Genomic DNA, 26303 nt, shown 5'->3' on the forward strand with positions numbered 1-26303 from the left:
TTCTTCTCAACAGCTTTATTGCAGGAATGCCTCGATGCTACGGGAACCCCGGGAACCCAGGGAGGACTCCTTATATACACCCCAGCACAGGGAAAAGCTTTGTGTCCTCCTGGGATTGGTCAGTCGGCCGGCACCTTAATTTGCATGCACCCACTCAGGAGGGGTTGGTGCCAGATTCGGGCTAGTGCCTGAGCAGTGGTAGCCAGATTCGGGCTAGTGCCTGAGCAGTGGTAAGGTGATGGAGACCGGCGCCATCTTTTAGGCATCGGCTGCCTACATCTCCCCCTTTTTTGTTTAATAATATGATGCTGGACTAGGTCTGGGCAAGTCTGTCCATTGGGCACGGCTCCTGTCTTAGGTCAATCCTTTCATGTCACAGCCTTACCCATCATAGGGTTACCCTATCGCCTCCAGGCCCTGTGTCTTAGGTTGGTCTGTGCATAAGGAAAGTTGCCCATTACTGGATACCGTGGATCTGTGTGATTACAACTGCCAGACGACCTAGGGTGAATTCTTAATTTTTTAAAGAAGCCAGCTAAACATTGGGAGATGTGCCATCTTTAATTGCCATCAATGCTTGGTACACCACTGCCTTATACTGAGCGTGCTCTCATTTGAGTTGACACAATAGCCAGATACAAAAGACACAACCCAGAAGGACCACTGCCCCCCAGGCCAACATTTCCGTCCATTCCTTAAAGAATGAGAAGGCATTGGTGATCCAGGAGGTGAAGTCCCCCAAGGTGACAGGGTCCAGTCGAGTGCTGTTGAGTTTGGCAATCTGGAGGAGCAGCTTTCTGGACAAATGCTCTGCTTTAGCCGACCAATTTCCTTTAAGGTACTCAGATAAGAGGCGACTCTGTTCAAGAGACTGAGAGAAATTAGCTTGTACAACTTTATACAATTCTTCAACCTGTTCTTGAACTAAGTCTATTAAATAAGAGAGAGTCCCATCTGCTTTGATATGACTGAGGAGGCATACATGACAAAATGTGGCCACAGTTTTTGCTACAAGTGTATTCATCAGAGTTTGGAGGACAATAATAGATGTCCCAAGTGTAATTATGTTGTGGACAATATTGACCATCTCTATCCTAATTTCTTGGTGAATGAACTCATTCTCAAACAGAAGCAAAGATTTGAGGAAAAGAGGTTCACATTGGACCACTCAGTGAGTAGCACCAATGGGCATAGGTGGCAAATATTTCAAAATCTACTATAGGCACAAAGGTGGGAAGTTTCACAACCACAGAAGTACCCTGCCAACATTCTGCTAAAAACATGTCCTTCTGGAACTATTATAATCTATATCTCTGTTGGGGGGAGCAATTTTCGCGTCAGCCTCTCTGGTACCCAAATCGGGTGTTCTTGACCCTGTGGAAAAACACAAACAGCTCCCCTGGATCTTGAAACAATGGGATCTGGGTTAAGACATCTTTCCATTTGACATCCTGTTTAAGGATAGGCGAGGTCATGGCATGCCTATCTGCAGCCTAATGACCATGTTTGTCCAGAATTTAAAAATTTAAAGTAAAGAGGGCTAAAGATAATTGTTCTTTGGGTGGCCATCCATTGGCGATTTCCCCTTTTTGTTTTTGTTAGAGTTCTTTTAAGGTTCGATGTGCTCTTTCCACAATGCCCTGTGGATTGTAGGGAAGGCCAGTAGAGTGACTAACCTGCATTATTTTGCAAAAGGTTTGGAATGATTTTGATGTATATGCGGGGCCATAAACTATCTGGCTTTCCCCAAGCTGCCCAGGCTTCTAGGCAATGGCCAACCACGTTGTGGGATTTCTCACTGGACATGGGGGAGGCAAAAATGACACCTGAACAGGTGTCAATTGAAACATGAACATATTTTAATCTTCCAAATGCTGAGACATGAGTAACATCCATTTGCCACAGTTTTAAAGGGATCAATCCTTGAGGGTTAATACCAACATGAGGAGGGTGGTGAAATTGTACACACTGTGGGCATCATAACACCACATCTCGTGCTGAGGCTCGAGAGATATTAAATTTCTGCTGAAGTGTGGCAGCAGGAACATGATACAATTGATGAAAATCTTTTGCAAGCTCCAGTGGGGTGGCATGAAAAATAAATTCCATGCGAGTGCTAGCATCCACTAAGGCATTTCTTTCAGCCATAGGGCCTGGCAAGGTAGAGTGAGCTCGAATATGTTGAATAAAGAATTTATGTGTTCTTTTCCAAATCAATTTTTTTCCCAAATCAATTTTTGTAACTCTAATAAGATGGTGCACACAGGGCTGGTGGGTCTAATAGGTCCTGCAATTTCTAATGCACGCACTGCATTTACTACATAAGGCGAATCAGAGACTAGATTAAAAGATTCCTTAAAAGCTTTGAATACTTCCAACACAATTTTACATTCAGTAAGTTGCGGGGTGCCAGAATTATATTGAAAAAGAACGGGTTTTTGAGAATTAACTACATAGGCACCAACACCTGTTTTAGAACCATCTGTATAAATATCCAATGCACCCAATATGGGTTTAGATGCTGTGACTTTGGGGAAAATCACTGGTTGTTCACTAAAAAATTGTAGCAAAGGATCTTTGGGATAATGATGATCTAATTCCCCATCAAAACTACAGCGCAATAGGGCCCAATCATCTATCAAAGAACTTAGGATCTGTATTTGATTAGCATTATAAGGTGTAATGATTTTCTGAGAGGGTGCTCCAAAATGTTGAATACACGATTTAATGCCCAAAATCGCTAATTGAGCTACAGCAATGGGATAATATTCAAGGGTTTTATTGGGAGACACATGAGGATAAATCCACAATAGAGGACCTGACTGCCACAGCACTCCTGTTGGTTGACGGAATGTCTTCAAAACGCATAGGAGGGTGTCCTCTCCTTCTTTCCATCTATACAGCTTGGCCTTTTCTAAACACCTTTCTACCTTTTCTAATGCTACTCAGGCCTCAGGGGTGAGAGCACGAGGTGACGAAAGCTGTGGATCACCCTTCAATATATCAAAAAGAGGGATTAATTCAAAAATTGATAGCCTCATATATGGACGAATCCAATTTATATCTCCCAACAACTTCTGGAAATCATTCAATGTTTTCAAATGATCTTTACGTAATTCTATCTTTTGAGGTGTAATAAAATGTGGAGTAATTCGAGCACCCAAGAACTATCCTAAATTTCCCATTTGAACTTTATCAGGAGCTATAAATAATTGTTTCATTTCTAATTCTTTTACTAGCTTAATATAGGCTTCATCTAAACTTTCTTTATTCTTTGAGGCAAGAAGGACATCATCTATATAATGTACTATCCTTAATTTTGGGAATGCATCACGGACAGGTTGTAGGGCTTCTCCTACAAAAAGTTTACACATAGTAGGACTGTTTGTCATCCCTTGAGGTAAAACTATCCACTGATACCATTTATCAGGCTCTTCATTATTCACAGAAGGAAGAGTAAAGGCAAAGTGCTCGCTATCACACAATGCAAGGGGAATAGAGAAAAAACAATCCTTAATATCAATGATTATAATAGGCCACTCTTTGGGCAAACTAGAAAGTAGGGGCAGACCCCTCTGTATGGGGCCCATAATCTGCATTTGATTATTAATGGCTTGAAGATCATGCAGGAGCCTCCATTTGCCTGATTTTTTCTTAATCACAAATATGGGTGTATTCCAAGGTGACTGGGAAGGTTTAATATGTCCTAATTTCAATTGCTCCTCTACTAATTCTCTGGCAGCTACTAATTTTTCAGAGGAAAGAGGCCATTGAGGAACCCATACAGGCTCCTCAGTTTTCCAAGTAATGGGTATACCACTCTCAACGGCCCCTAGGAAAAACCCAATCCCTTTTTATCTTGTTTGAACTTTGCAGGCACTGGCATAGTCATGCCTTGTAATGACTTTCCTAACCCTTTTCCTGGAGTGTAGCCCATACTAGACATAATTTCTTGGGCTTGTGGGGAATACTCATTAGTTAGTCTAAGATCCATTTTGGTTAAGACATCCCTACCCCATAGGGTCACAGGAATATCCACAATATAAGGAAAAAAATTCCCTGACTTACCTTCCTCATTTTTCCAAGTCAATTCCTTAGCACTTATATGGGGAGCAGTCACATAACCTAGACCACGGAGGCTTTGAGATGAGGTTTGCGAAGGCCATTTTGGCGGCCAATCATGACTGGAGATGATGCTGCAATCTGCACCTGTGTCTAACAACCCCAGAAAAGATCGTCCTTCAACCTCCAAAGTTAACATGGGGCGATCTCCTAATTCCATTGATAAGAAAGTGAACCGAGAACCTGTACAACCTAGTCCACTCTCTCCTCTTATTTTATTATTTGCTGGAAAATATTTATGTAAACTTTTCAACAGTAATAATTGAGCAATTCTATCTCCTGGGGAGATAGCTGAAATGCCACTGGGGGAGGCCACTAAGATTTTCACAACCCCCGTATAATCTGGATCAATCACTCCAGGGGTAATTTGTAATCCTTTTAAAGCAGAAGATGAGCGGCCAAGCAATAGTCCTACAGTATCTTTGGGAAGGGGGCCTTTAAAATCTGTATCTATGGGCTGTACCCCCATCTGTGGGGTTAATACGAGTCTGATGGTGGAGTGGAGGTCCAATCCTGCAGAGCCAATAGTGGCTCTCCGTGGTCTCTCGGATGATGGAGAGACGGCCAAGGTTTCTTCTGATCTTTCTGAAGAGCCCCATATATTTGAGGGCCCTGGGGACGTGGGCCCCGTTGTCCAGTTTTTGGCCTGGTGCCACCATATCCTGCTTGTAATGGTCGGCCTTCTATATCCTTTGTAGATCTGCATTCATTAGCCCAATGTTTTCCCTTCCTACATTTATGGCATATTCCTGGCTGTCTAGGTTTATCTAATGTGGCCCGTTTTTCATTTTCAGGGCAGTTTCTTCTAAAATGTCCTCTTTGGCCACACTTATAACAAGCATCATTGCTAAACTTGCCCAACTGTACTACCACTGCCGCTAGGCCTGCATTGGTTAACGGGCCCCCTAGTTCTCTGCAAACCTTCATCCATACTTCTAAACCTTTATGTTTATAGGATGTAATGGCTGCTCTGCATTCTTTAGTACATTGCTCATATACTAGCTGCTTCACTAAAGGCATAGCTGTATCTGGGTCTCCAAAATTATAGCGACTGCTTCAACGAGGCGTGTTACAAAATCTGAAAATGGTTCTGTGGGACCCTGCAAGATTTTCGTAAGATTGCCTGAGACTGCGCCTTTGTTCGGCAATGCCTTCCAGGCTTTGGTAGCTACCTCATTTATTTGGGCATAGACTGCTTCAAGATAATTTGATCTAAAGCAAAACGTCCTAAACCCAGAAGCATATCTGCATCCCAGTGTCTCTGAGGATCTTGTCCTGTAGCTAAATTTGCTGCTGCCTGACTGTTTGCATATTCATAGGACAAGGACTTCCAGCCTAAATACTGTCCGGACAACAAACAAGCCCGAGTAATATTATTCCAGTCCCCCAGGGTGAGGCAATATCTAGCAATCTAGCAAGCACCTCGACCTGTGCAACTACAAAAGTTGCACTCACCCCATAGGTATGGACTGACTCAGCCAGTTGCTTAATAGTTTTAAAATCTATTGGCTCATGATACTGTCGTCCCTGGCCATCTAAGAAGACAGGAAAAGTCAGTCCAACTTCCTTCCAAACCTCTGGGCAAAATGAGGTACCTTGTTTACCAGCTTTTGTGGATTCCTTTTTTCCTGTATACTCAGGGTTAAAAGGTGGAGTGGTCGGCACTTTCGATTATACTCTTTTGCCAGCCGACCCCCTCCCCCTTTTTTAAAGGATTGGTTTTGTATGACCAATCTGGGTCATACCTATCCCTCTCATACCAAGCTGCCTCTTCTTCTAGGTCAGCTTCCTCATCTTTATCAAGCTCTGGGTCACTGGAGTCAGAACTTGCTGAACTTATTGTTAAGTCTTTTAATGAGGGATATCTTTTTGCTATTCCCTTTTCTTTCTCATTATTTCCTTTTCCTTTTGAATTTGCCTTTTATCCCTTCTCCTTTTCTCTCTCTTTTTCGCCCCTTTTCTTTCTTTTGCTTATGCGTTTTCTATCTTCCTCTGACATACTTTCTTGTTGTTCTGTGAGAATTTTCTGACCTGCCTTAACTGCTTCTATCAAACAAAAGCAGAGGCCAGAAATTACAAAAAATGAAACAACAAGGATAAGAGCTACCCACACTGGGTCCACAGGCGAGAAAAACATATCCCCCCTTTTAACCAGGGATCAATTTGGGAGACTTACCAGTACCACCGTTCCTCAGCTGAAGAGTTCTGAATCCACACACGAGATCCTTGGGTCCCCGTGCCACCAATTTGTTGCGCCCACCTCGTCTGGCAAGGAAAACACAACACGGTCGGATTCTTCTCAACAGCTTTATTGCAGGAACGCCTTGATGCTATGGGAACCCCAGGCACCGAGGGAGGACTCCTTATATACACCCCAGCACAGGGAAAAGCTTTGTGTCCTCCTGGGATTGGTCAGTCGGCCGGCACCTTAATTTGCATGCACCCGCTTGGGAGGGGTTGGCGCCAGATTCGGGCTAGCGCCTGCGAGTAGTGTTGTTTACAGCAACAGTGTACCGGAGACCGGCGCCATCTTTTAGGCATTGGCTGCCTACAACAGAGATCCATCTGCCTCTGCCTCCCAGGTGCTGGGATTACAAGTGTGTGCTACAATGCCAGATGATAAAAAGCTTTTATAAGAGTGGAAAGTAGAGGGCCGGGCAGTGGTGGCGCACACCTTTGATCCCAGCACTTGGGAGGCAGAGGCAGGCGGATTTCTGAGTTCGAGGCCAGCCTGGTCTACAAAGTGAGTTCCAGGACAGCCAGGGCTACATAGAGAAAACCCTGTCTCGAAAAAACCAACCAACCAACCAACCAACCAAACAAACAAACAAAAAAGAGTGGAAACCTTAGAGATAAGAGACTTTTGGAGATGTAGAGCAGTTTGGCTATATGGAATGTGGGGTTGTCTTAGACAGGGTTTCTCCTGCTGTGACAAAGCACTGTGACCCAAAGCAAGCTGGGGAGGAAAGTGTTGCGGCCTGCCCGCAGTCCACAACACGAACGGTTCAACTGAGAATGGCAGTTCAGGCTGAAAAGAGAGGAATCTAGACGGGGCCGAAGAAAAGAATGGAGCCAAGACAACAAACGTTCTGTTCAAGGCTCAATTTTACTATTTTGAGACACTCAGTTATAAAGGAAGGGGGAGGGAACCCAACTTCCCGCCAAGTAACTCAGGGTCCAGTAGCAGGACGAACACGTGTGTGCCTCCAGGCAGCAAAGGCAGGTTCCAGCAGTAGGTAGGCGTGACAGGACGAATGAGCACGTAGCTCCACCCTTGAGCAAGCAGGTTCCAGGCTGGGGGAAGGGAGGCCACATTTCCCCCCATTAGATAACAAAACAAAAATAAAAAAGAGGGTGGGTGGCCTGTGGCAGAAAAATTATCTATGTTCAATAGTTCTGCCTGAGTTTTTTAGGGCTAAAGAAAAAACCTGTTTCCGTGGGATTCCCTAACTTTTCTAATGGTAAACTGTATCTGGCTAAGACTGTCTTTAAAGCACTGACTGAATAGCAGCGCTGGGCTGTAGGCTCTGACTTTATAATGCTAATTAGTGCTGAATAGGTAGCTACCTGTTTACATTTTAAGTAGGGCGTTGGAACCCTGGCTGAGTTTAACTAAACGATTTTAGAATAACACTGAGCTGATAATCCTCTGCAATTTTGGGTGACAGGCAGGGGAACAGGGAGAAGGGGGTAAGACTGGCTGGCTCCTAGTACAAGGCCAGTTGGCTTTTTTATTTTTTGGGTGGGAGGCAGTGAAGGGCTTGCCCTTACGACAGCAAGGTCTCCAATCTCTCTCCCCCCCCCTTATTAATTAAGTTTAAATAGGCAATGCTTAACAGAGGTGATCAAATGATTCTTTTCATCCATAGATGAGTGGGCCTTTAACCTTGACTTGGGTGGACATTGACCTGATTCCTCCCGTGAGCATTATAACAACTCACATCTGTGGCTCTTGGTATCTTTTGGGGAGGGGAGGCAGAGCCTTAAGTATTTTTGGTTTTTAGCTGGAGTCAGATACCAACCTCTTTCAAATCAGGTGTGTCGCACAGGGAACTCAGAAACGGTCAAACTGGACCTTCCCTCCGCAGTAATCTCCTGCGCCAAGCGGTACCCATACTGTATTCATATGATTATGAATCAGTAGCGCAATTCTGAGTTAATGCGCGGTCGCTATATGAGACTTGTCAACCTCAGATTTAGCAAGGCCTAGACAAGAATTATGTCAGTATTATCACCATTAATTTTGGTTAAAATAGGAGCTGAAAGTCTTTTCTCTTCATCCCTGTTATTCCCAGTAGCCTGAGGAACTAAGGACACCTTGCAGTAACAGCAAGGGTGAAAAGCCAGAGGCCAGCTAAGGGACTAAGCCCATCTCTATCAAAATAAGAACTAATCTCTGTAAATATATATGAAATTTCTACTTCCCTAGCTCTCCTGGTAAATCTAGATCTTATCTTAGACTGAAAAGCCACATGCCGGGATGTCCTTGGAAGGGAGATTAGCAGTACCACCTGTTTGCTCGTAGGGGCGGAGAACCGGAGAATGTAGATTGACCTGCTTGAGAGAAGGAAGAATTCTAAACAATGAGAGTGTAGCAATGTAAATTTTCTGTTCGGAGAAGTCAAGGTACTTTATTTAGATGCAAATTGTAAAACTAAAGCTAATCTCAAATTAGAAGTAACTGGGTGCCAGTGGCATTTCGCTGCAGACTGACCTTTAATGTCAGTTTGCAAAAAGTTTAGGACAAATAAGGTGAAGGCAAGATGAGCCTTTGGTGACCTTGGGGGAAATGCTCTGAATTAACTTTGCTAGGTAATTTAGAATATAGGAATCTCTAATAATTGAACTGAATATTAAACCAGTCTAAGATTGAGTTAGAATGGCTGGTCACACTGAAGAAGAGTGAAAAATCATTATGACTCTATTAAATGACTAATTTTACTAAGTCTGAATATACAGTCTCTGATGTACTATTGCCATAAAGTTAAAAGGCTAGAAGCTAGTCTAAACTGGAAAAATGACAAGCAAGGATTTAAGGTAAACTTCCCTTGAGAAGCATTAGTTAATAAAATACTTTCCACTTAGGAAACAATATATACTGAAAGATTAAAACTTTTGGCTTCTTGTAAAGAAGCAGAAACAATAAACATTTTTCTTACATAATGTAAAGCTATATTAGCCATACGTAGAGGCAAAATTTTCTAGTGATTACCAGTTTACTAGAAGCAAAAATCTTTGAATTTAAGCATTATTTTAAACTTCTGAATAGATCTGTAACACTGTTAAAAAGAAATTTTCTTGAACACAGGGAAAAACTTTTTTAGGCATTGTTTGCAAAACAAAAGAAAGGGCCACAAGCTGCTCTGGGACTGCCCAGAGCCCTGTATTGACTCAAAGGTAAAATACTTTTTAATCTGAGCATTAATCTTAAATTTGCAATCAAACTGCAAGCTGCAGTCAATGGAACAATGGCAGTTTTAACCATAATTTTTAAGTTTTTGTGCAAGGTTAGGATAATATCTACAACTTTGGGAAAGCAAAACCTATGTTTAAAACAATTTATCACTGTTAAAATCAATATTAGAAGCATTACTATCATATTACGAAGGTTGGATATCAATTAATACCTATGAATACCTATTAAAGCAAGCTTTAACGCTTTAATAAAGAGGCATTGCTTTATATCTTATCTTAAATTTTACTATTTAGGATAGGAACCACATTAATCATTATCTAAACTAGAAATATCTAAAGAGACTCAGCCTCTGAAGCTTAATCTCAAACTCTAACTCGCTTCAGGGCCTCACCAACTTTCTCCCAGGTTCCACAATCTATCGTTTCTTCTTCTTTGAACCATGGACAACAGCTATCTATCTTATCTAAAAAATTTTTTACTAATTGTACTTCAAGCCTTACTCCTTTTTTCTTAAGCAACTCCTGAAAACTAAAAACAACCGCCTGATCCATGACTTTGAACCCTTCCTTCTTCCACCTAAGCAGTTTTCTAAAAAACTGCGGCACACCGCCTGTCTCCATATCTAGTTCCGATTAACGAACTGCTGACCCCAAGCAGAAACAGTGTTGGGTCAGCACTGCTTCAAACTTGATTCATATCCTACCGCATCCTCAGCAACACTTTACAAAACTGAAATTTTTTAGGCTAGCGCTAGCATGTGTACCTGTCTGTTGCTCCGATGCTCCTCCGATACGAAGATCCTTTCCTTTCTTGTGGAGCTCCACACAGCAGTCGTTTCTCTTAGCATCCCTCTGCCATTCTTCAGGTCCCAGTTCTGGCGCCAACTGTTGCGGCCTGCCCGCAGTCCACAACACGAACGGTTCAACTGAGAATGGCAGTTCAGGCTGAAAAGAGAGGAATCTAGTCGGGGCCGAAGAAAAGAATGGAGCCAAGACAACAAACGTTCTGTTCAAGGCTCAATTTTACTATTTTGAGACACTCAGTTATAAAGGAAGGGGGAGGGAACCCAACTTCCCGCCAAGTAACTCAGGGTCCAGTAGCAGGACGAACACGTGTGTGCCTCCAGGCAGCAAAGGCAGGTTCCAGCAGTAGGTAGGCGTGACAGGACGAATGAGCACGTAGCTCCACCCTTGAGCAAGCAGGTTCCAGGCTGGGGGAAGGGAGGCCACAGGAAAGGATTCCTTTGGCTTACACTTCTAAATCACTGTGCATTATTGAAGGAACAGGGCAGGGCAGTATCCTGGAGGCAGGAGCTGATGCAGAGGCCATGGAGGGTGCCGCTCACTGGCTTGCTTCCCATGGCTTGCTCACTCATTGAGAAAATGCCCTACAACTAGCTCTCATGGAAGCACGTCCCCAAGTGAGACTTCTTCCCGGTGACTCTAGCATGTGTCAAGATGACACATAGATCCAGCCAGTACCAGGATCATGTGTGAATTATAAATTTATATGTCTATTTATATATTTATAAATGCAAATAGTTATATTTTATTTATTTTAAAGGTAGGAGTGCTCTGTCTGCATATACACCTGCATGCCAGGAGAAAGAATCAGATTCCTTTACAGATGGTTGAGACCCACCATGCGGTTGCTGGGATTTGAACTCAGGACCTCTGGAGGAGCAGTCAGTGTTCTTACCCGCTGAGCCAGCTCTCCAGCCCGGGATCAATTGCTTGTGCAGTGGCAGAGGTTGTTACCATATGAGAGGATTTAGAAATTAAGTGTGCCATCGTTGGCCAAGCAGTTTGCAGGAAAGAAGACAGTGAGACTCTAATAACATCTCGGAGTCTGAGGAGGAAAGAGAAAAGGTTCCATGTGGCTCAGGAGGATGTCAGGAAGCCAGAGGCCCCCTCAGGGCAAGTGGTCGGGGGTGGGGTGTGGGGAGGAGGCATAAGGAAGAGAGACAGAGCAGGCAGCTCTAAAGGAGAGAAAAGAAAGTTCCAGAAAGGAGCTTCAAACCTGTCTGAGTGAGAGGCTGGTGAAGGCCCAGGATGGATTAAAGAAGCTGCGGGACACAGCAGGCAGTTCCTCCAGGGACTCAGAGACGTGCTAGGAAGGGTGTAGCAGGTCAGAGAGATGCTGGGACTGCATATGGAGGGCAGAGGAGGCTCCAAGTGGCACGATGAGTAGCCAGAGAGTCACTCACGGACTAGACAAGGAGGGGGAGTAGTTAGAGCAAGTGTGTGTGTGGGGGAACAGCACCTGGAGAATCAGACTCTAGAATTTAGAGTCAAACATGCCAAGTGGTAGGAGCCAGCAGAAACAAATGACCATACAAACCTTAGCCAAGCCAAGCCAATGGCTATACCACTCCTGTGGTTTCAGCACCAGATAAATAGAAACCTGAGAACGCAACACCTCCCAGGTGCGGCTGAGAAGTTTTGTTGTACTTATGAGACAGGAAACAGCCAGAGGCATGGAGAAGATGCTGAGCTGGGCCAGCAAGACTGACTAGGCCATGAGAGGAAGAAAGGAGAGAGGGAAGAGGAGAACCGGCAAATGGGGGAGAGCTCCAAAAGCACGGCCAAGAGCCAGGAGGTCTGGTAGTCAAAACGGCTGTGTTATATGGGAAGCAGAGAAGCTGGGGGACGAGAATGGAAGATGAGGGTTGGAGAGGTTTAGGGTAGATATGTCAGCCAGGATGACTCTGTAATAGGCAATACTGAGAGCCTGCCAGTCCACTTTGATATGTTAAATAGGCACCTCAGTTAGCCTTTTGTCCCAGATTTTCTTTAGAAACCTAATTCCAGTGATACATGTATCCAAGACAAGTGGACACACAGCTTCTAATAAGAGAAGTCCACAGTGCTTATTTGACGGTGTATAAACAGAGATACACTCCTCATATCTTCAGATTGCTGTAGAGCCCAGAGAGACGCCACCTTGATCTCCGAGAGACTGGAGAGTCTCACCCGGGATCCTTATCTGTGAACTCTCGGCTAAGGTACATCTACCAGGTGAGCAGCCGGGGGTGACAGGCTTAGGGCTCTAGTTAGGAGCTGGAATCTTGTATGATGACCATCAATATAATAAAGCAAGCATAACTTTTATTATGCCAACTATGTGTACCTACCTTCTTGCTCAACGAGGACCAAGGGAGCCGTGGCTGGAATTGCAGGGTTTTTATTTTATTTTATTTTATTTTTTTGGGTTTTCGAGACAGGGTTTCTCTGTGTAGCCCTGGCTGTCCTGGAACTCACTCTGTAGACCAGGTTGGCCTCGAACTCAGAAATCCACCTGCCTCTGCCTCCCGAGTGCTGGGATTAAAGGCGTGCGCCACCACGCCCGGCTGCAGGATTTTTATAGGAGAGAAAAGCTGGCAGAAGGAAAAAACCACCAGGTGAAGATGTTTAGGGTAGGAGTGAGAAGAGAGGAGCCCAGGTACAGAGTGAGCCTGGACAGGATTCACTTTGATGTGCTAAAAGGCACCACCTATAGCCATGTGTTCCTTTAGACACTGATAAGGAATGCTCCTTTGGTAGAGGGGAAGAGAGCACCAGAATCTGAGGGAGTAGAATTTCCCTTGAACCTGACAAAAGGCAAAAGTAAAAAGACCGGAAGTGTTGATTCAGACTGGTGTGGTGACACCAGCCCATGATCTCAGCACTCCCGAGCTGAGGTACACTAACTAGCCTGGGAATGAATTCAAGGTCAGCCTAAGCAACTTACTGAGACTGTCTCAAAGTCAAAACAACAACAAAGCAACAGATAAGGCTGGGGATGTACCGCAGGAGTAGAGACCCTGCCTCCAGTCCCGCAGTGAAGGGTTGGGGGTGTGGCTCAGTAGCAAAGTGCTTGCTAAGCATGATGGGCACCTTGAATTCCATCTCCAGTAGCAAGGAAGACCATTTGCTTAGAGCTGCCTTATTTTTATTTTTAATCTATGTGCATGAGTCTGTGCCTGCTTACGTTTTTTTTTAAACTTTTTTTTTAAAGATTTATTTATTTATTATATGTAAGTACACACCAGAAGAGGGTGTCAGATCTCATTACGGATGGTTGTGAGCCACCATGTGGTTGCTGGGATTTGAACTCCGGACCTTTGGAAGAGCTAAGAGCTATCAGGTGCTCTTACCCACTGAGCCATCTCACCAGCCCCTGCTTACGTTTTTATGTGCACCACATTTGTACATGTGCCCACGGAGGACAGACAGAGGCTGCCAAGATTTCCCAGAACTGGCATTACAGGTGTTTGTGAGCTGCCTGATGTAGGTACTGGGAATGGAACCTGGGTCCTCCGCAAGAGCAGCCAGTGCACTGAATCAGCTCGTCAGCTCCTCCCTCTTATATTGAGATAAGGTCTCTCACTGAGCCGACAGCCCACTGGTTAGACTAGACTGGCTAGCAATCCCCCAATAGCTTCCCTGTCTCTGCACCTGCTGTTGGGGTACAGAGATGGGTTGCACTGTGGTCACAGACATCTGTACTACCGAGCTACTGTGCGGGTACTGGAGGTCCAAATGCAAGTGTTCACGCTTGCTCAGCAAGCTTTAACTGCAGAGTCATGTCTCCAGTCCATCCCTAATTATTTATTTTGAAGTACCCCACACAGCTCGGACTAGTTCCAAACTCACAGCAATTCTCCTGCCACAGCCTTCTGAGTATTGAGAGAACAGGCAAGCGCGCCTTGCCTGAGGACTGTATTCCAGCCTGCAGTTCTATGCTAACAGGGCTGAACTGACTTTGTAACTACACACCTGGACAGCCTGCAGCCTCTAAGCTTTCATCTGTTCACACGCTGTTTGACTGGATACCAAAACCCTCTTGACTCAGAGTCTCTGGGCCTAAGCCTGTGGTCAGGACTATAGACCCTGGGCCAAGAAAGCCAGAAATTTTTGTCTCTTACCTGGAGGTGCACAAAGGCTCCTTTGGAGGCCAGTAGCGGAACATGCTCAAGGCTCCCGACCACATGTCCTCCGGGATGGAGTCGTAAGACTTCTGAAAATCTTGGGGAACCCGAAGAACTTGGGGCCTCCAAAACATTCTTTCCTGTCTGGATCTGTAGTTACTGCTCTCACCTGGACTTTGCCCAACTAACACTTGGCATACACACTGGTCCCACCCTGACTTCAGATGACAAAGTTCACACTCCTCTAGAATCTGTGGGTGACAAGCTCTTTGGGGTCTAATGACCTTTACAAAGAGGTCACCTAAGACCATAGAACACAGATATTTATTTACATTACTATGCATAACAGGAGCAAAATTATAGTCATGAAGTAATGATGAAGACAGTTTTATGGTGTGTGCGTGGGGGGGGGTCCCCACAATATGAGAAACTATTAAGGGCTCACAGCACCAGGGAAATTGAGAAGCACTGCTCTAGACAGAGCCTTCTGTATACAGATGCTCCTGAACCTGATGTAGGGGCATGTGACAATACCAAAGTCCAAATAAATCCCACTTAGAGTTTCTTACTCTGTTTTGTAGTGTTTTGTTTGTTTTTGTTGTTTTATTCTGAGACAGGTTCTTACTATGTAGAACAGGCTGGTCTTGAACTCATGCAGATGTGGCTGCCTTCGGAGTTCTCAGATCCAAGGTGTCCCACTGTATACAGATTGTTTTGGGGTTTTTTCTAAGATTTATTTATTTATCTCTGTGCGTGTGTGTGTGTGTACGCATGCGTGTGCATGTTTGTGCAGAGTCTGCAAAGGCCAGTGGAGAACATTTGCTCTGAAGCTGGAGTTACAGGGTGCTGTGAGCTCCCACATATGGGTGCCAGAAACTAAACTGCAGTCCTCTGAAAAGCAGCTAGTGCTTTTTAGCACTGGGTCATCTCCTCAACCACTCTGTTACTTTTGTTTTGTTTTGTTTTGTTTTGTTTGAGACAGTTTCTCTATGTAGCATTGGGTGGCCTAGAACTTACTTTGTAGACTTGTAGCTCTCCAGCCTCAGCCTCCCCAGTAGCTGGGATCACAGGCCTGTACCACTCTGCCAAGCTGGAACTAATTTATCTCCATCAACCTGTGGAGAAAGGAAAAGGGATGTGTGCTCTGGGACCTTTTCAGGCAATGTAGAATGAAGCCTGCCCTTGGCCATATACATTCAGGCCTTAAGGCTGTACTGTTACTTAGCCTAAAATATGTATATATAAAAGGAATATTACTCCCTATGGACAACCTTCTCACCACATTACTGATTGTGCTGGATTCTTCTGAGGTTGTGAGATGCTTGGGACTCTAGAATGAAGGGCCCTTCTCTTCCTCTGTCTCCCACAATGGCCCTGATTTTGTTGTTGTGTTTATTTGTTTGTTTTTTCATGATTCCTCATTTGAGAACTTAAAGCGCACTTTCCCTCTAAAGGGACATATTGGCTCACTCTGGATTCCTACACCAAAGCAGAAAGATTGGGCTACACAGTTTCCAGCTAGACTAAGACATCGCATGAAATCACGTATCAAACAAACCCAAAAGAAAACAAAAAATATCCAAGAGGCACAATGCAGATGATTAGCCCAACAGGTGTCAGCTATTTATATATACATTTTTGCAAGCGTGCACCTAGCTGCTCTCCAGGTAACCTGCCATGCTTTCTTTCCTGGCAGCCATGGCCAGCGCCCAGGTACCTTTCTCCTTTCCTCTGGCCAACTTCCTCATCTTTGTCTTAGTGACTTCCACCATCATCCACCTCCAGCAACGAATAGTGAAGCTCCAAACCCTGTCAGAGAAGGAATTACAGGCGATTCAAATGTCCTCACCAAACGAGACAAGAACAGAGATGCAGCAGAGTGCCAAGCTGCAGGGCATATTCACGATCAATTCCATCGGCCGCCTGGGGAACCAGATGGGCGAATATGCTACATTGTTTGCACTGGCCAGGATGAACGGACGGCTTGCCTTCATCCCCGAATCCATGCACAACGCTCTAGCACCCATCTTCAGGATCAGTCTCCCGGTGTTGCACAGCGACACAGCCAGAAGGATCCCGTGGCAGAATTACCACCTCAACGACTGGATGGAGGAGCGTTACCGCCACATCCCGGGGCACTATGTGCGCTTCACGGGATATCCGTGCTCTTGGACTTTCTACCACCACCTGCGCCCAGAGATCCTGAAGGAGTTCACCCTGCACGACCACTTGCGTGAGGAGGCCCAGGCCTTCCTGCGTGGCCTGCGGGTGAATGGGAGCCAGCCGAGTACCTTTGTGGGTGTCCATGTGCGCCGAGGGGACTATGTGCGTGTCATGCCCAAGGTGTGGAAGGGCGTGGTGGCTGACCGGGGTTACCTGGAAAAGGCCCTGGACAGGTTCCGGGCACGGTATTCATCTCCAGTCTTCGTGGTTACAAGCAACGGCATGGCCTGGTGCCGGGAGAACATCAACGCCTCCCTAGGAGACGTGGTGTTTGCGGGCAACGGTATTGAGGGCTCGCCAGCCAAGGACTTCGCGCTTCTCACCCAGTGCAACCACACCATCATGACCATTGGAACCTTTGGGATTTGGGCTGCCTACCTGGCAGGTGGTGATACCATCTACCTAGCCAACTACACCCTTCCGGATTCTCCATTCCTCAAAGTCTTTAAGCCCGAGGCAGCCTTCCTCCCCGAGTGGATGGGCATCCCTGCAGATCTGTCCCCACTCCTTAAGCACTAACAACCAGCCTGTCCTTGGTCCCACCTCCATCTCAAGGCAGAAGGAGTCACTTGTTACATCCCAGGAAGAGCCTTCTACTGGGAAGATGTGTGCCTTGGACTGCCAACGAGAAGAACTAATATGTGCAGAAAACGTATTTACATGTTAGATACCACAAGCTCCAACATTCATTAACAGCTCAGACGTCATCAATGGCTCCTGTTGCTGAAAACTAGCAGGCCTTCACCTTTTTCCAGCACAGCTGTCTCATGGTGCCAGCCGGGCTGCCACCCGCAGATGGTCTCTTTCAGAGGCAGCAAGAAAAGGTGCCTTGCCGGTTTTACTTTAGGTTCCTTTTGAAGGGTGAGACAAACTCTTGTTTATACACTTTTTGTCATTAGCATTCCCACAGCGGGGCAGCAATCATGTAAGGAAGCCTGAGAAAGGAGAGGAGGCTGGCTTGCTCTTTTTATAGCAACTGCTTTTCACCAACTGACAGGAGTCTGCTGAGAACTGCTAACCCCTTTGAAGGTGGTGCCTTCAGTGACCTCAGAACTTCTTATCATCTGTTAAGATTCTATTTTTTTTTAAATTATGGCTATATGTGTGGGTGTGTGCAGTACCTTCAGAGGCCAGACCTGGGCGTTGGGTTCCTGGGAACTGGAGTCATAAGCAGCTGGCTCTGCCTCTCAAAGGTCTCACCAACAGGGGGCCAAAGGCCAGTTCAGTGAAAGCCACACCTCTCCAAGCATCCAGCCAGCTCTTCTGTCCCCTTGACAAGAGTTGTGTCACCGTGAGCTCACGTGGCTCATTATGAGTCAAGGGGAGGGAGAATGCTGGGATTGGTTTAGCCCAAAGTAGGAGTTCTTCACTGCACAGTCATTTGATCAAAAGGGATGTGGGAGCTACCATGAACCCACAGTCCTCTCACCAAGTTGCTTGTCCTTGGGACTTCGCCTACTCTGTCCATCTGAGAAGAACTGAGTGAGTAGAATTCAGATGCATGTCCACTTCTGTAGCCCTGGTGGGACACCCCAGGCCTAGGGAACTCCTCCAGATGTTTCAGAGTGTCTTACCATCTTGTTAAACTTCACGTGTGAACACACATCATGCTATCTCTCACACAATTAAAGAATACAACCTATGTAGCCGCCATTATGAAAACAGCCAGGGTGATGCAGGGGGTGGGGCGGGGGAAGAAGCCTTGCAAAGGTGTTATCTCAGGACAGCAGAATCCCAAGGTGTCTCTCCAGACGCCCTGCTAAATTGGAAGTGCTGATCCTGTGCATGAGAAGTAGCCTGGAGTGGCCATGGTGGCACCTGCCTTTCATCCTTGCACTGTGAAGGCTAAGGCAGGAGGCCAGCCTGGTCTATATCCTAAGACCCTGTCTCAAAAAATAAAATTCTCAAACTGGGTGTAGTGGTGCACACCAGTGGTTCCAGCATTAGGTAAGTGCAGAAAGATCAAGAGTTGGAAGTCATCCACAGCTACACGGAATGGCAGACCAGTTTGAGCTGCATGAGAAGCCCCCTACCCCATCTCAGAAACAGAAAGAAAATTACAGAAATCTAAGCTCCGCAGTGGCAGTGTACACTCAGGAGGCAGCAGCCAGTAGATCTCTGGGTTTGAGGATAGCCTGGGCTACACAGAAGTCCTATGTCACCAAAAAAATTTTTTTTCAAAATCCAAAACAAATAAAAATGTGCCTCTCCATGACAATTTCATGGTTTTTGTTTGCTTGGTCTTTTGAGAGAGTATCTCTACCTAGCTCTAGCTGTCCTGAAACCTACAATGTAGACCAGGCTGGCCTTGAGAGTGATAATAAGATCAAAGGTGTGTGTCAACCGTGCCCAGCCCCATTTTACATTCTTGAAAGTGATTGAGTGGGTTGGAGTCACTCCTCCGGCTGCCTAGGAGGGACGTGAGTGCTGCATATTCTTAATCCCAGCGTTCTGGAGGCGAAAGCTAGGCTAGCCTGGTCCACATATGAATTCCAGGACAGCCAGGGTTATGAAGAGACCCTGTCTCAAAAAAAAAAAAAATCAAAACACAAAACAACACAGAGAGAGAGAGACAGAGACAGAGAGACAGAGAGACAGAGAGAGAGACAGAGACAGAGAGAGAGAGACAGAGACAGAGAGAGAGACAGAGAGAAAATGAATTAAAAATTTAAAATTGACCACGTGGTAGAAGAACTGAGTTTATGGAAAGCAATGAGCTCTACCTACCAATGGGTGTGGAATGTGAATTCTATCTCCAAATGATGTCAACCCTGACCATCTCCACATCCACTGATTTCTGACCAACGTCTACACTTAAGATAAAGGATCATGTGAGGGAGCCCACGCATCCAATCTGAGCATGCTAGAAACTGAACCCTGACAGAGCTCAGTTTAAGGACAGACTGGGTGGGCTACATAGGGAGATTGAGTCTTGTAGGAGGAAGAGGAGGAGGAGGAGGAGGAAGAAGGGAATGGAAGGAAACAAGATACCTCACCCTCTGAAGATCAAGGGTGGCACATGGATGAAAGCCTGAGGCCCTCAGGGACACTGAAGCCACTGGAGGGACTGAACCTGGGGAGTGAGACAGCAGTGGTAAGGAGTACACCGTGCTCAAGTGAGCGTTCATGCCGAGCCTGCACTAGCCTTCTAAGTGTTCACCTTCTAGAGAATCCCTAGGCCATCCATCCCTACCTCTCCCAGGGCTGTCAGGGCTCCACACTGCTCTCCCTTCCCCCAAGGCTGACTGGCTGAGGATAGATGATGACAGTGGGCAGGAGACAGGAGTAAGGCTTGGTTGGAGACACCAGGGACAGGGAAGTGGGTTACATAGCAGAGAGAGGGCAGCTGTGCCTAGGGACAGACAGGGGAGAAGGAAGCAGCCAGAGGGCCAATCAGAGATGCCAGAACAGTAGATGAAGGTTAGCTGTAGGCAGGACCTCAGGAGCCAGAGTCAGGAAGAGACTGACAGGAGGTGAGCGCAGCCAGATGCTGTCTTACAAAACAAGAACAAGGGGCTAGAGAGACAGCTTGCTGCTCTTCCAGGGGCTGTTGCAATACCTGGTACCCAGGTCAGGCTTGAGTTACAGGTTCCTCAAGCTTCCAAGGACCTGCGTACACAAGTAGTGTGCCCGTACACCCACAAATAAAAAATGTTAAAAATACAAGAAATAAGAAGGAAAATGTCTAGAGCCGGAAGAGGAAGCTCACTACACCCTGCTGTGCTGCAGGCCTGGGAACCCCCGAGTTAGCTTTCAGCTCATCCTAGGGCACATCAGGACAGCTCTGCCCATCTCCAGCCTGGGCCAGACACGGCCTCTCTGCTCTCTTGCTCAGAGCACTGAACCTCATCAGCCTCTTGAGAGCCAGCTTCTTCCACTGTGCGGTCTTCACCGAAAAGTTCTCTACCAGCACCCCCTAACCCTTGGAGGCTCAGCTATTTCTCTGAGCTCTCTTCCACTCCCCAGGGTTTCTGTCTCTTTCAGAAACCCTGTGACACATGACCTCATGTGTCACAGCCACAGAAATGTCAGTCTGCGCTTGGATTGTGATCTGACCTTTACCAAAGTAGAAACTCAGGCTCTAGTTTTTCTTTAACTCTGAGGGCCCAGGTTAGGCACTGAGACATCTGATTGACAACCCACATATATACCTCTGTCCCTTTAACACTGGTCCCATCTTTCCCAATAACCTGATCTTAGCGGAAAAGGAAAATAAGAGAAAATGTACTGTCAGACTCAAAGTCATAGGAGATTGCCCATGTCTGGAGGTCTCACATGTTCAGCCCCAGCTTCCCCCAAGTCCCCTGTCTCTTGTTTGTGACACAGGGTCTCATGTAACTCAGACTGGTCTCGAACTTTCTATATAGTTGAAATTGATCTTGGGCTTCTGATTCTCCTGCCCCAGCTCTTCATGCCTATTGCCCTAAGTGTTAGGATTACAGGTGTGAGCTATACTTTCACACTTCAAAGTCCTGGGCTACCATACAAGAAGTCCAGTGATCCAGCTGGGGTCAGCCTTCCCCCCCCCATCTCCATCACTGTACCAACATATCTGAAGGAGCCATGCCGGATATGCTCAGCCATCTGGGCTTAGGGATGAGTATATGTCCACCATGCCCCACCCCCACTCCCACCATCTTGTGGGCCTGCAGAGTCCAGTAAACCATAGCCACTTACGGTTACACTTTGAATACATATTGCCCTGCACTGGCTCATGTGCAGCTGGTGGGTGCTACTGGGGAGGTCTGGAAACTTCAGGACTAGTAGGCCATTGGTGGATATGTCTTAGGGGTTTCTCATCCTAGCTCCTCTTTCTCTTCTTCTCACCTACCCTTGCTTCCCATCCACCCTGAGGTGAAGTATCTGCTCCATATATTTGGCCACCATGGTGTTCCCCCCCACCCCCAGTCACATTGGGCCAAGCAGGTTCTGAACACCTGGGTAAATTAAGTCCCCCTCCCTACCTACTCTCTCTGGAGTATGTTGGCCACAGCTATGTGACAGTAACTGATGCAGCTCTGTTCTGTGGGTTTGTTAATAAATGCAAATGTGAATGCAGCTGTCCAGTCTCATGAGCCTCAGGCCACACGAGAGATCCACAGTTTAATTCACCAGACAGTCATCCTCCCAGGTGGAGGCAGAGGCTCACCTGAGAAACATTCTATTTCCTCTTCCCTTTTATCTATCTTCCCACCTCATGGCTCCTGGAAGCCCTTCAATAAGCCATGAGAACTGGGTATAATGGCTCATGTCTGTAATCTCAGCACCCAGGAGGATGAAGCAGGAGGATTGTAACAAGTTTGAGGCCAGCTTGGCACTACACAGCAACACTTGCTCTCAAAAACAAAAGAAAACCAAACAAAAAAAAAAAAAACAAGAAAGCTAGATGAAATCACAGCACAGAGGTGGGGGTGGGGTCATAAGTTCAAGGTCATAGGGAGTTTGTAGTCACCTCTCACTAGTAGCTTCTGGTCCTCTCACCTCTAACTAGAACTTGGGGGCGCGCAGGGTGGGGGGTGGTCCTTCTACTCTCACCTGGTCCTTTCCTGACCTCAAACAGCACAAAGTTTCACATCCCCAGATGACAGGCAGCCACACAACCTGCAGGTCTCTGAGGGAGGCAGCAAGCTTGTATGCACTGGCCAGTAGCAAATGAACCCCCAAGCCCAACCACTGGGCCTAGGAGGGGCCATACAGAGGTCCCATAGGCAGGTCCAGGCACATAAGATATCAGCAGCATTAGTGAGTCAGGAGGGTATGAGGGCATCAGTCCTCTGTAGTTGGAGGGTCCCTGTGGATGCAGATGACCTCTCCTTAGACCCAAGGGTCTGTCACCAAGGATCTGGCAGCAGTTCCCAGAGCCGACTGCCACTGGGATCAGATAGGTCCGCAGAGAAGATGCTGGGGCCGGGAGGCCCAGAGCCCAGTGGTGGACCCCCACTCAAGGCCTCCAGCCAGTCCAAGGAATCAGTGAGGGCCCTTGGAGAAGGGGACAGGGAGTTTGTGGGGGACGGTAGTGAAGAAGAGAAGACGGAAGAGAAGCCTTCCGAGTCCGGGGAGGGAGACAGCAGGTCAAATGAGCCAGGGAAGTCCAAGGGCACGGGAGGCAGCAGGTCTGCAGGAGGAGTGTGAGCTTTAGGGGGATGGGTTCTGCTCACTGCCCTGTTTCCAACCCACTTCTCCCTCGACGAGACCCAGGAGTTCCCAAGTTCAGTTCCTCCCCTAAATGAGGGAGCTAATCTCCTACCATCTGGCTCCACTTGGTCTTCCAGGATGTCATCGATGTCGCGGTTTGGAAGCAGCTGTGGATGAGCACACACCACGTGACCCTAGATCCTGCTTAGGTCTACCGCCCAATCCCCGAGCACTCCCAGCCCCGCATCCCTTTCCACCTGCGCCCTACGGATCGCTTCCTGCAGCTCCTCCTCCAGAGTCAGGCTAGCTGGAGGTGTCGGGAAGGGAGCTGGAGCTGGAGCTGGAACTGGAGCTGGAGTCGGAGTTGGAACCAAAGCTGGAGAGGGAGCGGGAGCAGGAACAGTAGCCGGAGCGGGAGCTGCTCCCAGGGGATCCGTAGCTCCAGAAAACTTCAGCTTACGATTTGTCGCGCTTGCCTTCACCTAGAACCAGGAAAGGTGGGAGTTCAATATGCCCGGCACACCAAGCCTGACCCAGCCCTTCCTTGGCTTTACCCAATTCTTTCAAAACAAAACACTTTATTTACTGGGCGTGCGCGCGCGCGCGCGCGTGTATGTATGTATGTGTGTGCACACATCAGAGGATAACTTTCAGAGTCATCTTATCTTTCATCTCATCTTGGGACTGTACCTCCAGTAGGCTTGCTGCAAGCGCTCTTACTACACAAATAAGATTACAGCCCCCGCCCCTATCCTGTCATTGGTTTTTCTCCCTTAAACCACGCCCTCCCTGTATTCGCAACTACATCCTCAGACCAACCAATGATTGGCCATACCCCCCAAGCTTGAGACCCGCCCCTTAGGTGCAAATCAGACCTCCTTTCCAACATTTCATTGGCTAATTTTCCCTATTTCTCTTTCTCTTCTCTTTATTGGTCCATGTGTACACAGCCCCGCCCTCACCGTGCCGGGTAGTCGTGTAGTTCCCAGCGCCTTGGGCTTGAGGCGCGGCCAGGGAGCAGCGGCCTCTTTGTCCTCTCGCCTGGGCTTCGGCCGCTCTCTGGGCGGGGTGCCACCACGCATGCGCTCCAGGAGCATCGCTTTGGTCCCGGACACCGGGAGTCCCCGCAGGCGCAGCTGCTGCCTAAGCTCTGAGACCTGAGTAGGGGGTTGGGAGAGGAGGTGCTGAGCGAGCTCTGGGGAGGGATGACTAGGAGGAAGTCAAGAGGAAGAACCACAATCCAAACCGACTTTCCTAGGGCAGAGGCCTTGAGTTTATGGGGTCTGGTGCCAGCCCTTAAGAGGACCAGCCCTGGGACACTGCACACTAAACTCCTAAACTCACCGTCAGCTCTTCCAGTTTAAGGGTCTGAAGTTCCAGCTTATGTGAAGGGGGCGAGGGACTGGAGACTCTTGGTGAGGAAGGCTTCATCCTAGCGACAGGCATGAGGGGACAGGGTAAAGGACAGAGGGAGAAAGGTATTTAGGGACCTTAAAATGGGCCTCGGAGAATCCAGGAAAATGAGGAATTCCAGACCTCCCGTGGAGCTAACACGGGATGATTTTGTGGGTGTGGAAGATAGGAAACTGGGGTCTCTGCAGATCACAGGGAGCATGCACAGCCGGGGCTCTGGAGGAGGAGGTTCCAGGGCAAGCTTCTCTTCTTTGCACTTTAGGTTTGAGGGAGGAGGATGGGACTTGAGTTTCTGGTCCCCTGGAGAAGGAAAATGAGAGTCCTACCGAGGATGTGGTCTCTGTGAATTCTTCTTTTCCCAAAGAGGTGGTTCTGGGGGACCCAGGGTTGACCTCTCAACTTGCAGATCTGCCCTGGGCCCTTGTCTCTGTTCTGGAGGCATGTACAGGTGATATGTCAAGTTCCCTCTGACCTTAGGCTCCTTCCAATGTTGGGAGTTCTTGGGAGATTCCTGAAAGATCGAGTAAGGCCAGGTTTCGTCGTTTGGTGGCTCACCACACCTGTCATCCTAGCTCCAGAGAGCCTGGGGCAGGATGGGGAGTTCAAAGACAGCCTTGGCACATATAGTGAGATTGTCTCAACAAACAAACAAAAAAAGCCAGGATGATGCTTCAGCGTGGTCACCACCTTCCTGGCCTGTAGGATGTGTAGTGTCAACTTTGAGACACCACAAAGGCAAGGCATTGCCTAGGAGAACCACACTGTCTTGGGCGCTTGTCCTCCTGTCTAAACTTACCTTCTTTGGAGCCCTCCAAGGACAATATGCTGGCTCAGGGGATAAGACGCCAGGGCTGACAAGGAAAGAGGCAGGAACAGGGGGCAAAGCTGGAGCCAGAGCTGGGCCTGAGGCTGAGATCCATGGATCTGAATCAGAGGCTGAAGAGATAGAGGAGGATCCTGAAGAGGCCAACAGACAGCTGGCTAGCTAGGGTGGAGAGAAGCCAGGGAGAAAGGAGGGCTGGCCGAGAGCAGGAAGCATAACCCAAGCTGTCCCGCACTGGGCTCCTGGGTACCCAGACTTTCACATTTTTGAGAAAGGAAGAGCATTTTGTACTTAGTCCGCCAAGGGTCCGTTTGTTTAGGATCACAGATATCTAGCGTATCCCTGGGACAGGACTGGGTGATGTCTGTATCCCCTGACTCCAGGGAAAAGGACAAATCCAAAAGCTATATTAAGACACTGAGTGTGGAAGAGGCTGGAATACCTGACTCCACCCAGGAAACGTTAGGGTATCTGGGATGGGATAGCTGAGCAATAGGAAACAGAGCCCAGTGGGTAGGGGAAATGACAGGCTGGGGTTTTGCTCTCGCTCTCGTGGGGCCAGGCATGCATGCTCTTTGGGTACTGAGGCCACCATCCCCTCCCCTTTGGGACCCACACTTACTGCAGTCTTGATTCCGTCTGTGGATCCGAAGCTGCAGGACTAAGGAAGGAAAAGGGAGGTGGGACAGGGAAGGCGGGAAGGGAGTGTCCAGAGCCTGACTTGGCTGGTGGGTGGGAGCTGCAGTTGTTGGCGTGTTGGCGGGACACACGTGCCCAGCCCAGCCCCTTTACGCTCCCCGGGCCTGGCGGGTGGGCAGGCAGCCTGCTCCCTCTCCCTTCCCAGGGCCTCTTGCCTGCTCCTGCCAGCTAAGCATCTTGGGTCAGAGCCACTCCTGAGACTGTAAGCTAGCCAGCCTCAGCCGAGAGGCAACCATGCTCCTGGCTCCACCTGCCACTTCAGGAGTCTGTGACCACCCTGGCACAGTCGCCATCTTGCTAACCTGACTCATCAACCTCTCACTTCCTTTTATTCACGCACCCCTTTGCCCCTCGAATTCCCCACAGCCAGCATCCTGCAAACCAAACCCTGGAGCTCAAATCTCTCTGGACTCGTTTGCACATACGACTTTACATGACTTCCCACCCCAACTTACTCTTGCTGGCATGCACCCACAGGAATGTCACTCACGTGTTCAAGACTTGACCCTCAGTTTGGGGGCAAAGAGTTTCCAGTGCACATTTCTACTCCTCTCTGAGTGTTC

At 47.5% G+C, this 26303-nt stretch overlaps 2 protein-coding genes across 13 annotated transcripts in view; one reads left to right on the forward strand and one right to left on the reverse strand.

The window, feature by feature from the left end:
- Window positions 1-19129, forward strand: part of LOC110298509 (fucosyltransferase 2 (H blood group)) — a 28054-nt gene extending 8925 nt beyond the window's left edge. For 3 of the 6 annotated variants that reach the window (XM_021167805.2, XM_085841738.1, XM_085841736.1), the window contains one exon: window positions 16144-19129. In XM_021167805.2, coding sequence (XP_021023464.1) covers window positions 16144-17189 — 1046 coding nt within the window. In that variant the 3' untranslated portion in view covers window positions 17190-19129. Of the gene's footprint in view, window positions 1-12452; window positions 12556-16143 lie in introns of all 6 variants that reach the window. The other 3 variants (XM_085841737.1, XM_085841735.1, XM_085841734.1) reach the window with 2 other exon arrangements.
- Mamstr (MEF2 activating motif and SAP domain containing transcriptional regulator) lies at window positions 1-25732 on the reverse strand. 7 transcript variants are annotated; one of them, XM_021167804.2, is made up of 8 exons: window positions 25664-25732; window positions 25015-25154; window positions 24545-24729; window positions 24150-24237; window positions 23768-23962; window positions 23063-23287; window positions 22918-22972; window positions 21761-22785 (listed from the first exon to the last, which is right to left on the reverse strand). In XM_021167804.2, exons 3-8 carry the CDS (start codon window positions 24658-24660, stop codon window positions 22502-22504), a joined length of 963 nt encoding a protein of 320 aa, XP_021023463.2. In that variant the 5' UTR covers window positions 24661-24729; window positions 25015-25154; window positions 25664-25732; the 3' UTR covers window positions 21761-22501. The 7 variants fall into 7 exon arrangements, 1 of the variants encoding a protein (XP_021023463.2); XR_015047954.1 differs by lacking the exons at window positions 21761-22785; window positions 23768-23962; window positions 24150-24237; ... (1 more) ...; window positions 25015-25154; window positions 25664-25732 and adding exons at window positions 1-871; window positions 6299-6387; window positions 10302-10482; window positions 15465-15562; window positions 16165-16256 and having other exon boundaries at window positions 22918-23140; XR_015047955.1 differs by lacking the exons at window positions 21761-22785; window positions 23768-23962; window positions 24150-24237; ... (1 more) ...; window positions 25015-25154; window positions 25664-25732 and adding exons at window positions 1-871; window positions 6299-6387; window positions 10302-10498; window positions 15465-15562 and having other exon boundaries at window positions 22918-23137.
- Window positions 25733-26303: the final 571 nt, after the last annotated feature.

Source organism: Mus caroli, unplaced genomic scaffold (assembly GCF_978045245.1).
Source record: "Mus caroli unplaced genomic scaffold, Mus_caroli_1 scaffold_8, whole genome shotgun sequence".
Taxonomy (NCBI): domain Eukaryota; kingdom Metazoa; phylum Chordata; class Mammalia; order Rodentia; family Muridae; genus Mus; species Mus caroli.

Coding starts and splice junctions, on each gene's coding strand:
- Mamstr (XM_021167804.2), bottom strand. CDS start 24,660: ATGCCTCCAGAACAGAGACAAGGGCCCAGGGCAGATCTGCAAGTTGAG. Junction 24,238..24,544: donor TCACAGAGACCACATCCTCG/GTAGGACTCTCA, acceptor GCCTGTCGCTAG/GATGAAGCCTTCCTCACCAA. Junction 22,786..22,917: donor AGACCAAGTGGAGCCAGATG/GTAGGAGATTAG, acceptor CTCCTCCTGCAG/ACCTGCTGCCTCCCGTGCCC.